An 11,889-nucleotide genomic window follows, 5' to 3' on the forward strand; every position below is an offset into this window, starting at 1 on the left:
CGGTTTCCCAAAAAATCATGGGTGCCTTTTTACCGCTGTGCCAGGGAAGTAGGGGGGCAGTATTTGGGGGGGGATATGCGAGGGGTTTTAGCTCTCCGGTGCTGTCTCGCCGGCTCCTGCCGGTACTGCCCTTCTCCCAGCGCTGGGTGCCAGGGACAGGCAGGGGTCCCCTCAGGCCTGCCCGCACCCCTGCCTCCACCCCCTGCCCCACGGCAGGGGGGTGGGATGGGGGATGCTGTGGCACCCCCTCCCCGTATCCCTGCCTGCCCTGGGCCTGATCCTGCCCCTCCAGGAGGGTTTAACTCAGCACTTTATATTAGACAAGTCAAACGGCACCAGTGAAGCCCGCTGCCCAGCAAGCACCCATGGGTGCTGCAGCACCCAAGGAGCACAGGCCCCGTGCTGGGCACCCTTGGAGGGTCCGGGGGGCCAGAGGTGGCATTGGGGGGGCTGGGGAGGGCTGGGGGACCAGATCCAAGTGCCTTCATATGATTAAAGCTGTCAAACCATCTTGGAAAGGGGAGTCCTCTGTGTGTGTGTGTGCATGCGGGGGCATGGGCACGTGCCACGTGCGTGTCACTAGTGGGTGTGCACAGTGGGGGAGGCAGAGAACCCCCGGGATCCCCTAAATCCCCCTGGGAAGGGGGGGGATGCTGCAGGTCAGTGCTGGGGGAGCAGGCTTGGGTTGCAGGGTTGGGGGCTCACCCCTTGCCTGGTGCCAAGGAGACACCCTCACACTCCAGGGCAGGCCCCCCCCCCGGCTGCACTGGCACCCCCATCCTAACCCCTTCCCCCTCCTCCTGGAAGAAGGACCCTGATACCACAGGGATGGGTATCCTGCTCCTTAATAAGGGGGGGCTGAATTTGCCATGTGGGCTGTCCCCCCCAGTTTTGGGGCTTGGGGAAGTGGGGTTCACAAGCGCTCCCTTCCTCAGTTTCCTCCAAATAAGTGTCAGGACCGCCCCCCCCCCCCCCCCAAGTAGACTGGGAGTCACTGGGGGGGGACTTGTGATCCCCCCCGGGCAGCCTGCTGCCAACATGCAGGCAGTGGGGTGCTGGGGGGGGGGGTCTTTTAGCTGCTCTCCTCCCCTCCCCCCCGCCCCGTGCCCTCATTGGCCCTGTGCCTTCCCTCATTAATGAAGTCTGTCCTCCCTGATGGCTGCACTAATTACTGAGTTCATTAGTGGCCCAGCATGTCCAGCTGGGGGGCCCGGGGAGGGTGCGAGCCCTCTGGGGCTGGCGTGGGGTCCCCCACCACTGTGCCACACTGGTGGGCTCAGCCCTGGGACGCGGCCGCCGAGTGGAGAGCGGACACCTGGGTGTCACACCCCACCCAAAACTCAGACCCACGCCCACACCAGGGGCTCTGCACGCAGGTAAGGGTCCCACGGGGGATGCTGGTGTGGGGTGCTGGGGGTAGGAGCTGGGTGGCATGATTAGAAGGGTTTTGGGGGCCAGGGGAGTGGAGGGCAGTAGCAGACCCCATCCCTGTGGCATCAGGGCACCCCCTTGTTTGTGGCTGACACCCCCCTGGCTTGGTTCAGCCCATGGCCATCACTTCGGGGATCTTTTGGGGGGGCAGGCAGGACTTGGGGCTCACTGCAGCCCAGGCCTGGCGCCGGAGTGACAGCCAGGATGCAGGATGCCTGTGGTGCTCGTGGCCAGGGCTGCTGGCTCAGCAGGGTGGACGAGATAAGGCTGTGACAAACCAGCAGGGCTGGGGAAGAGATAAGAGTGGGATGGGGAGCCCGGGAGCCTGCCTGCTGCTGTGAACCGCCCCCCTCCCAGCTTTATGTACCCCTGGTCGTCCCCGAAAAACCACCTTCGGGGCTGGGAGCCACTGGGTGGTTCTCCAGTCCCCTCTCCTCCCTGCCAACACCAAGGGCATCATCAGGTAGCACTCCTTGGGCTGGGGTTTGGGGCCATGGCACAGGGCATAGGGCTTAGCCGTGCCCCCAAACCCCAGCCCCGTGCGCCATCCCTGTGCCCCTCCCATCCCCAAGACAGCGGCAGCTGCAGAGACCCCCAAGGCGGGGAGGCAAAGCCCCTCGGGTAGTGAGCAGGGATCTGGACTCCAGCTGAGGGGGGTGACACAGCCTGGGGACAGTCCCATGGGCAGGGAAGAGACATGCCAGGTAGGGGGTGGGACAAGAGCACCTGTGGGGTGGGAAGGGGAAGCCCCAGGAAGATGATGTTGCATTGCTGCTGGCTCTGAGCTGGTGGCACCAAAAACCCCGTTGCCATGGGACTGGGGAAGTGGAGGGCAGCAGCGTAGCCCAGCCCTGTGGCATCGGCCTGTTGCTGTCACTTTGGGGAACTTTTCTGGGGGAGAAGGCAACAAAAAAAACCCAAACCCCATTGCCACGGGCTTAGTGCTCCATGGCGGGGAGGGTTTGGGGGGTTTTTGGGGACTGGGGAGTGGAGGGCAGTGGCAGAACCCATCCCTGTGGCATCAGGGCACCTCCGTGTTTGTGGCTGACACCCCCCGCCCCCCCCCCCGGGCTGGTTCAGCTCATCACTATCACTTTGGGGAACCTTTTGGTGGGGGGCAGGCATCAAAAACCCCATCACCGTGGGCTCAGTGCCGTGGACCAAGAAGGGAGCAGGCCTGGGAAGGGCGGCAGGTACCACCCTGGGCACAGCAAGCCCGTGGGCAGGGTGTCTGGGGTTGCCCTGTGCTGCAGCAGCACCTGGGGGGGCAATGACCCCATGAGTAAAGGGGCTCTTCAGGTGCCACGAAGCCTTAGAGGGCCATGGGGACCTTGACTCCAGGCTGTTCCTGCCCTTATATGGTGAACATAGGCTGGGACAGGAGGGGACAAAGGTCTCGTGGGTGCTGGCACCTGAGCACTTTGCCTAGGTACACTCACCTGTGCCCAGCTCTGCAGGGAAGGTGAGGGGCTGGGCTGGGGGGCTGGAGGGTGGGCATGGTGGGAGCAGCACATCCCACAGCCACCACTGCTGCTGGCATTGGGGTGGCCTGGGGACAGGGGTGGGGATCCACCCGTGTCCCACCTCGGGGCTGCGCTGGGGGGATGTCACGCCCTGGATCTGAGGGACGGGATGTGGGTGCTTTCAGGGCAGCGCACTGGGGCCAGGCGGGGTTTTGTGGGGCTGGGGGAGTGGAGATCTCTCTGTTGGGCACTGCTGGCGCTCCCTGCCAGGGCACACGGGGGGCTTTGCCCAACGCTGTCTGCCTGGACCCCCCCTGCCTGCTTGCCAGCAAGCACTGCCAGCCTGGCAGGAATGGCTGCAGGCAACACCAGCAGCACCGGGGCTGAGCCCTGGCATGCTCAGCACCTCTGTGGGGCCAGGCTGTGCCCTCCCTGGGGGGCATGGAACCGGCAGTGGGGTTGGGAGTGGGGGGAGCTGAAGAGGACAGAGTGTGCTTGCACACGTGTGTGTGTGTGTGTGTGTGCATGCGTGTGTGTGTGCGCAAGGCCACCAGCAGCGGCTCTGCCGTGCTGTGCCATGTCGTGCCAAGCCGTGCTGGGACCAGGCTGAGCAGGTCTGGTTCCCGCTGGCGCTGGGGAGGAGCAGGCCCCGGCGAAGCGCTGTCACCCAGCTGTGGCTGCTGCGCCGGGGACGCCGTACGGCCCAGCCCCATGCCTGGGCACAGGGCAGGGCACCGGGGCGCTCGGGGGACCCCGCTCCTGCCCAACACAGACCCTGGCATGGACCCATGACAACCCCCATTAGCCGTAGTGCCAGCCAGGCCGAGGGGGATGGCAGCCCTGCTTGCATGCCCGCAGCCCTGACACTGGAGTGCTGGGGGGGGGTCCCCTTACCCCATGAGCTCTGGACGGGGGATTTGTGGCCCGGCTGGCTGTAGAGCAGGCAGGGCAGCAGATGGCATGGCAGGCTGGCTCTGTCCCAGCTCTTAATGACACCACCTGCCATTAACGAGGGTGTTGCCGATGCTCCAGCAGGTCCCCTTGCCTGCAGCACCCGTCACCATGGTGGAGCTCAGCACCAAAGTCAGCAGGACGCTCAACAAGACCACGCCGGGCATCCAGATATGGCGAATCGAGGTGGGGACAGGGGTACAGCCTGGGCACCCATCTCTCAGGCTCTCATCATTGCGCTGTTTGGGGGGGGCTGCAGGAGGGGAAGATCCCCCCCTTTGTGTCCTCAGTGCTTGGGTTTGGGGGGGTCTCAGTGCAGCACCCAGGGTTAAACCTGCCCAGGTTTTGGGGCTGGGGGCAGCAGGGTGCGTGGGGCTTGGCTGAGGTGGGGTCCCTGCCAGGGCTGACGTCTCCCTTCCTTCTGCAGAACATGGAGATGGTGCCAGTGCCCACGAAAAGCTACGGCAACTTCTATGAGGGGGATTGCTACATCCTGCTGTCGGTAGGGCAGCCTGGGGTGTCGCGGGGGACTGGGGATGGGCTCTGTCCCGGAGCTGGGAGGCTGGGGCACAGGGAGGAGTGTCCCTGGCCAGAGTGGCCTGGGGACACAGGAGGTCTTCTAGTGGGGACCGGTGTCCTGCAGACACGCAAGACTGGGAGCAGCTTCAGCTACAACATCCACTACTGGCTGGGCAAGGAGTCGAGCCAGGACGAGCAGGGGGCTGCTGCCATGTACACCAGCCAGATGGATGACCACCTGAACATGGTGGCTGTGCAGCACCGTGAGGTCCAGGGCCATGAGAGCGAGACCTTCCGCGCCTACTTCAAGCAGGGACTCATGTACGTTGGTCACCCCCGGGAACCCGCTCCCACAGTGGATGATGGTGGGGAGGGGTCCTCTGAATGCCCCCCATGGGGACATCCCCAGTGGGGATGGGGACAGCCGTCTCCCAGTGGGGTGGGGGAGGCAGGAGGAGGATCTTGAGCTGGTTTCGCTCCATCCATCGCCCACATGGGTGGGTGGGGGTCCCCGAACACCTCCCTGCACATAGAGGTGGGAGGGGCACCCTGCTGGAGTGAGAAGGGGAGGCCCAGGGCTGACACCAGGTCTGTCCCCCCCCCAAGCTATAAGAAAGGTGGGGTGGCCTCAGGCATGAAGCATGTGGAGACGAACACCTACAATGTCCAGCGCCTGCTGCATGTGAAGGGCAAGAAGAACGTGGTGGCAGGAGAGGTGAGTTATGGGATGTGGGGGTCCCCAGCCACCAACCTCTATGCAGAGATGCTGTTTGGGGTCAGGTTCAGGCTAGAGCCCCTCCCAGACACAGCTGCCCTCAAGCAGGGTACAGGGAGGGTGTGGGGCCACACTGCCTTACCTCAGGAGCAACCTCACCCCAAAAAGCCCCTCTTGGGATAGGGAGGATGAATACAGGCTGAAGGCCAGCACTGAGGCAGGACAGGTGGGGGCTGTGGAGCAAGGGGGACCCAGGTATCCTGCTGCTTGACCCCCCCCCCCCCCCCTCAATCCCATCCCGCTGTAGGTGGAGATGAGCTGGAAAAGCTTCAACAAGGGGGACGTGTTCCTGCTGGACCTGGGCCAGCTCATCATCCAGTGGAATGGCCCTGACAGCAACCGAAATGAGAGGCTGAAGGTACTGCTGGGTGGTCCCAGGGTCTGCAGGAAGGTCTTGGCTGCGGGAAGGGGGGGTGACTGGCCACTCCCTCCCTGATCTGGGCTGACCACTTCTCCCCCGGGTGCAGGCAATGATCCTGGCCAAAGACATCCGGGACCGGGAGCGCGGAGGCCGTGCCAAGGTGGGTGTAGTGGATGGCGAGGATGAGGGTGCCTCGCCAGCACTCATGCAGGTCCTCACGCACGTGCTGGGCAAGAAGACGGACATCAAGGCAGCCATGCCTGATGACAAAGTGGACCAGAAGCTCAAGTCCTCCCTCAAGCTCTACCAGTGAGTTGCCGGGGGTGGGTCGCCTGCAGGGGCATTTTGCAGGGTGCCAGAGGGACCCAGCACCCATCTCTGCTATGTCCCACAACTCCTTTCCCCATGGACAGCCACCAAGAGGGGTCAAGGCCACTGCAGGGGTGGGTACAGGTCCTTTGGATGCTGTTGGAGCAAGGGGAGTCCCTGGTACCAACAGGGTTGGTACCCAATGGAGAGATGCTCGTGCAAGTGTGACCTTAGGATACAGTGGCAATACCCCTGGGTGGCCCCATCACATCTGACACCCCTTTTTCCCTCCTCATGGTCATGAGTGAGCTGCAAGGCAGGGCAAGCTGCAAGCCAGGTTGTCACCATGGCAGGGCAAGAAGGTCCCTGGGTACCACCTCTGCTGTGATCAGGGTGGGGAAGGGGATGGGGAGGGGACATCCCCACCCACGCCTGCCACCGCAAGGTGGGGATGGGGAGGGGGTTTTCCAACCTCGTTTCTAACCCTTCCTCCTCTCTTTTCCCCTGCCAGCCTCTCCAATGCCAGCGGGAACCTGGTCATACAGGAGGTGGCGATTCGACCGCTGACTCAAGACATGCTCCTGCATGAGGTGTGTCACCCATGGGATGCTTGGGGATGCCCAATTTCCTTGGTAGCTTTAACCCTTCAAAAGCCAATTTGGTGGGCTTCACCCTCCAAATCGGCTTTTGAAGGGTTAAAGCTGCCCAAAGTACTAATTTCTTCTGTTGTCCACGCTCCAAGGACTGCTACATCCTTGATCAAGGAGGTCTCAAGATCTTCGTGTGGAAGGGCAAGAATGCCAACAAGGAGGAGAAGCAGCAGGCGATGAGCAGGGCGCTGGTGGGTGCTGGGTTGGGGGTCAGTTATGGGATATCCTAGCTGCTCCCCGGGGTGCCAGGCACCCCATGCCCATCCTCTGGGTCTGAATCCCCCCAGGGCTTCATCAAAGCCAAGAACTACCCAGCCAGCACCAGTGTGGAGGTGGAGAACGATGGGTCCGAGTCGACCATCTTCAGGCAGCTCTTCCAAAGATGGACTGCCCCCAACCAGACCAGCGGGTTGGGCAAGACCCACACTGTGGGCAAAGTGGGTGAGTGTCCCCTTCTGACACTGCAGGACTCCTTGGATTGGGATGGGGGGGCTGTGGGGACCCCCACAGCCAGTGGGATGTGGCTCAGCCCTCTGCCCTTCCCTGCAGCCAAGGTGGAGCAGGTGAAGTTTGATGCTACCACGCTGCACGCCAAGCCCCAGATGGCCGCCCAGCAGAAGATGGTGGATGATGGATCCGGGGAGGTGGAGGTAGGGTGGCTGGGGCAGAATGTGGGACCCTCTCGGGGGTCCCCCTGGGCTATACCAGGGGATGCCATGGGGTCCAGGGGCTGCAGGACAGGGGGTTGCACCAGCCCTGGCAGCAGCACGTCCCTGTCCACGTCTCACCAGGTCTGGCGTGTGGAGAACCAGGAGCTGGTGCCCGTGGAGAAGAAGTGGCTGGGCCATTTCTACGGCGGGGACTGCTACCTGGTGCTCTACACCTATTTCGTGGGCCCCAAGGTGAACCGCATCATCTACCTCTGGCAGGTGAGACCTGCAGGTCACTGACCCATGGGTGGGGGACAGGGGCACCTCCCTGGACCGGAGGTGCTCTGCCCCTACGCATGACCCCATGGGAACAGCATGAGGGTTCCCTCTTTCCAAGAGGGAAAAGGGGGCCATGGTGGATGCTGAGCCTCCCTCTGCCCTGCCCAGGGCCGCCAAGCCAGCACAGATGAGCTGGCTGCCTCTGCCTACCAAAGCGTCATCCTGGACCAGAAGTACAACAACGAGCCTGTGCAGGTCCGCGTCACCATGGGCAAGGAGCCAGCCCACCTGATGGCCATCTTCAAGGGCAAGATGGTGGTGTACTTGGTGAGTGTGGGGCTGCAGGGGCATGGGGAGGATGCAGGCGGGTGAGCCTGCGGCACCAGTGGTGACCTCCTGTCCCCTTCCCCCGCCCCCAGGGTGGCACCTCACGGGCGGGCAGCAATGAGCCCGCACCCTCCACCCGCCTCTTCCACGTGCACGGCACCAATGAGTACAACACCAAGGCCTTCGAGGTGCCCGTCCGTGCCTCCTCCCTCAACTCCAATGATGTCTTCGTGCTCAAGACCCCCAGCTGCTGCTACCTCTGGTATGGAAAGGTGGGTACCACCGGGCACCAGGGGGGGTGTTGCCACCCCCAAAACAAATGTCCCCATCTCTTCCTCCTCCTTGGCTGGGGCTGGTGATGGAGTAGCCATGCTTGCTTGGCAGGGCTGCAGTGGGGACGAGCGCGAGATGGGCAAGACGGTGGCTGACATCATCTCCAAGACGGAGAAGCCAGTGATCGCGGAGGGACAGGAGCCACCTGAGTTCTGGGTGGCCCTGGGGGGCAAATCCCAGTATGCCAACAGCAAGAGGTACCACTCCTGTGTCAGGGGATCCCTTGTTCCTACCCACTCTCAGGGGTAAGATGGGCCACCAGTCCCCAAACGGGATGAGCCCTGTTCCCACCACTGCTGCGTTGCCCCCTGCCAGGCTGCAGGAGGAGAACCCCTCTGTGTTGCCCCGACTCTTTGAGTGCTCCAACAAGACAGGCATCTTCTTGGCCACGGAGATCGTAGACTTCACCCAGGACGACCTGGAGGAGAATGACGTTTACCTGCTGGACATCTGGGACCAGGTGAGCTGGGGGGGTACAGGGCAGGGGGACACCTTTGATCCACAAGCTGATGTCCTCACTGGGGGGGGGGGGTGGAGGACCTGCAGCAGCCAGAAGCAGTGTGATGTGAGGCTGGAAAACCCCATGTCCCTGGCCCCACGCTGTTTTTTTCCAGCCTCCTTGCTTCAGGGATGGCTGAGGGTGGACTCCCAGTGCCCTTCCGCATGGACAGACCCTGCATGCCCCCAACCATGGGTCGGGCACGGCCCCAGAGGGCCCCATCTCACCCCAGTGGTGGACATGGTGACCTTGTTGCAGGTTTTCTTCTGGATTGGGAAAGGCGCCAACGAGTCGGAGAAGGAGGCGGCGGCAGTGATGGTGCAGGAGTACCTGCGGAGCCACCCCAGCGGGCGCGACCTCGACACCCCCATCGTTGTGGTGAAGCAGGGCCATGAGCCCCCAACCTTCACTGGCTGGTTCCCAGCCTGGGACCCTCTCAACTGGGACGTGAGTCATGGAAGGGGCTGGAAAGACCAAGGGGGCCCTTTGCAGATGGGACCAGATGTGGATCTGGCCCCAGACAGCATCTCCTGGGTGAGGGCAGCAGTTTGCCTGATCCCTGCCCATGCCAAGGGGCTGAGCACTTTTGTCCCCTTCCCAGGACAAGAAATCGTACGAGGCGCTGAGAGCTGAGCTGGGCGATGAGAGCAGCCTTGGGCACCTCACCTCAGTAAGTGGCACAAGGAAATGGGGCGGCCGGAGTGGGAGGGGGCACAGAAAGCCCCTCCATCCCCTTGGCAGGTGGCACGGAGCTGCAAGGACATGTCCTCCAGTGAGGGGACACCTGGAGCCAGCCTGGTGCCTCCATCCCTGGGGCAGCCCCTGATGTGACCGTGTCCCCCCCACCACCCAGGTGCTCACATCCAGGCAGGAGGTCTTCACCACCACCACCACCCTCCTCCCCGATAAACTGGAGACCTTCCCCCTGGACGTGCTGGTGAACACCTCGGCTGAGGACCTGCCGCGGGGCGTGGATCCCAGCAGGAAGGAGGTGAGACAAGGCCAGGGGGATGCTGGGGGGGGGGACCGGCGGAAGCCCCCCAGCTTTAGCTCAGCCTCCTCTTTCCTCCCCCAGTGCCACCTCTCCGACCAGGACTTCCAGGCTGTTTTCGGCATGAACCGCTCCACCTTCGGCAACCTGCCCTTGTGGAAACAACAGAAACTCAAGAAGGACAAAGGACTCTTCTAGCGCAGGAGCCTGGGCACAGGGACAACCTGTTTATTATTTTTATTAAATAAAATTGATTTGGAGAGCGGGGCTACGTCTTCCCCCCTGACCCCTGGGCTCAGCCCAGGCGTGGGGCTTATTTGGCAGAGAGATGGCGCGCAGGGGGCTCCTCTTCCCCGGGTCCCTCTTTTGCCCCCCCTGTGCTCAGAGGCATTGCACAAGCTGCCCACCCCTGGGGCACCCTGGACTCCCCCATCCCACCCTGTGGCTGCAGCTCAGGGCTAAAGGTCTGGTATACAGCAGGAGCCGCTCCCTCCGTTATCGCACGAACCTCAGTAAATACGTGCAGTACCAAAGGTAAAAGCAACAAGGCACAGGCTGAGGGGATGACCCGTGTGTAGGGACAGCACCCGCTGGGGACAGACACCAGGGATCACTTGCCCTTGCCCTGGGAGGGGAGCAGGGCATCTCCCTCCCACTTGGGATCCACGGGGACCAGGAGAGGTTGGGGGGGGGGTCCCCCCCAGGGACACATCTGTGGCTGTGGGGGTCAGGATTTGCATGTGCTGGGAGGCACTGAACACACACACACGATGTTCCTGGGCAACTGAGCAAAGTCCCAATGCCAAATCCGGGGTGGAGGTGCAGGGCCCGTCATCTGCAGTGTCCAAGAGGCAGCAGCCCAGGCAGCGTGGAAATAAGATCCCGAACCAAGAGAGGGTTAATAAAGAGGTTTTAATTTCACAAAAATCTATCTACACATCATTTAAAAAGGGACGGGGGAACCCAAGAGCAAAAACTGTAAAGAACAGAGAGGAACAGGTCTGCTAAAACACAGAGAAAAGTGCTGCTCCACATCAACAGTGTAACGAACCAGAAAGTCGGGGTGCAGGCAGAAACCAGCAGCGGCCACTCCACAGCAGCCAGGGCTGGAGTCTGGCAGCAGAGCTACATGGCCAGCAGCTGCCAGGGGTTCTGCACCCCTTTTTCTCTCTTTGGCGGGCAATTACAGGGATAATTAGCTGCATTAAAAAGAAAACAAAGCAGATGAGTTATTCCCAGCTCCCCCCCTACCAAAGCATGGCAATCCCCATGCTGGGGTGAACCGCAGCAGGAAGCGCTGGGCTGGCCATCAGCCCTTCCTCGGGATGCGGGACAGGAAGGAAGATGCACGGGCAATGGTTATCTGTGCTGCACCAAGCAGGAGCTGGAAGGCGATGCCATGGCCACAGGCATCGGAGAGCTCCACTCCTCCTCCTGCTCAGCTCCTCGCATCGGTCTCAGGCTGCCGCTCTGGCCAGGAAACCAGTCCTTGCTTTGCAAAGGCTCTTTGTGCAGCCCCGCTGGCCAGGGCTCCCCAGGGACCCACACGCTCAAGCTCCAGCTCGTTGAACGGTTTTGCACCTCTCAGAGTAGGGGAGTAAATCAAGACCAAAATTATCGCAGTCAAACAACGAAGGGGCGAGAGGAACGGCAAGATAGGAGTTCCTTGCGTTTATATGCTGCATCATGTTTGGACTAAACTAGGCTGATTCAGGAGCAGGTAAATGTTTAACCACGACTCTGTATATCTGAGGGTGAGCCTGCACGCGTTCAGGGACCGCAACTGAACTTCTCCACCTACCTATACTCGAGGATGGGTATCCCACCTGGAAGGGATGGCCTTACTGAACTTGCTGCTGCGACAGCGTGAGCGGTGGGAACGTTAGAGCTGGTGGGCAACACACCCCTCGAGGATTACCCACCCATCTTCCTCCCTGCTGCTCTCAGGCAAGGAGAAAGCTGGCTTCTGCAAGGAAGGGGCTCCAGGGACACTCCTGTCAGGGTGAAGGTGCAACTGAGCTGCCGTAAGCCAAACAAAAAAGCTGAAATTAATTAATAGATGTCTGCAAATTCTTAATGGCTAGAATAATGAGCAAGAATTTTTCATAAAACAAGGAACGCTGGTTTCAAGCGTCAGCTTTCACACCTCGATCCAAACAAAAACTGGTTTTAAACAAAAGCTACTGCACTGAAAAGTCAGACAATGTTTGCTTTTATTATAAATTAACTGGAGCGCAGCGCCTTGCAAAAACAACCTTGCCACCCAAAAGCAGAGCTGACTTCTGATACTACAGGAATACCGGTTATTTACAGCACTAGCATAGGATGCGCTTGGGGAAAACAGATTTGCC

At 61.4% G+C, this 11,889-nt stretch overlaps 1 protein-coding gene across 3 annotated transcripts; it reads left to right on the plus strand.

Moving 5' to 3' along the window:
* Window positions 1–1,820: 1,820 nt before the first annotated feature.
* Window positions 1,821–9,736, plus strand: VIL1 (villin 1). 3 transcript variants are annotated; one of them, XM_075710222.1, is made up of 21 exons: window positions 2,790–2,879; window positions 3,452–3,466; window positions 3,930–4,031; window positions 4,273–4,347; window positions 4,489–4,685; window positions 4,971–5,079; window positions 5,387–5,497; window positions 5,607–5,809; window positions 6,321–6,399; window positions 6,552–6,650; window positions 6,747–6,900; window positions 7,009–7,109; window positions 7,251–7,388; window positions 7,557–7,715; window positions 7,808–7,987; window positions 8,100–8,245; window positions 8,364–8,508; window positions 8,806–8,994; window positions 9,149–9,217; window positions 9,401–9,538; window positions 9,623–9,736. In XM_075710222.1, exons 1-21 carry the CDS (start codon window positions 2,790–2,792, stop codon window positions 9,734–9,736), a joined length of 2,613 nt encoding a protein of 870 aa, XP_075566337.1. The 3 variants fall into 3 exon arrangements, with proteins under 3 accessions (XP_075566339.1, XP_075566337.1, XP_075566338.1); XM_075710224.1 differs by lacking the exons at window positions 2,790–2,879; window positions 3,452–3,466 and adding an exon at window positions 1,821–1,894; XM_075710223.1 differs by lacking the exons at window positions 2,790–2,879; window positions 3,452–3,466 and having other exon boundaries at window positions 3,957–4,031; window positions 7,808–7,977; window positions 8,108–8,245.
* The last annotated feature ends 2,153 nt before the right edge of the window (window positions 9,737–11,889 follow it).

Source organism: Pelecanus crispus, chromosome 5 (assembly GCF_030463565.1).
Source record: "Pelecanus crispus isolate bPelCri1 chromosome 5, bPelCri1.pri, whole genome shotgun sequence".
NCBI classification, from domain to species: domain Eukaryota; kingdom Metazoa; phylum Chordata; class Aves; order Pelecaniformes; family Pelecanidae; genus Pelecanus; species Pelecanus crispus.

Excerpts from the sequence above, each read along its gene's own strand:
- VIL1 (XM_075710222.1), top strand. The coding sequence starts at position 2,790 with ATGGTGAACATAGGCTGGGACAGGAGGGGACAAAGGTCTCGTGGGTGC. Across the intron at positions 4,348-4,488 it reads ATTGCTACATCCTGCTGTCG|ACACGCAAGACTGGGAGCAG; the intron begins GTAGGGCAGCCT and ends GGTGTCCTGCAG. Across the intron at positions 5,498-5,606 it reads ACCGAAATGAGAGGCTGAAG|GCAATGATCCTGGCCAAAGA; the intron begins GTACTGCTGGGT and ends CCCCGGGTGCAG.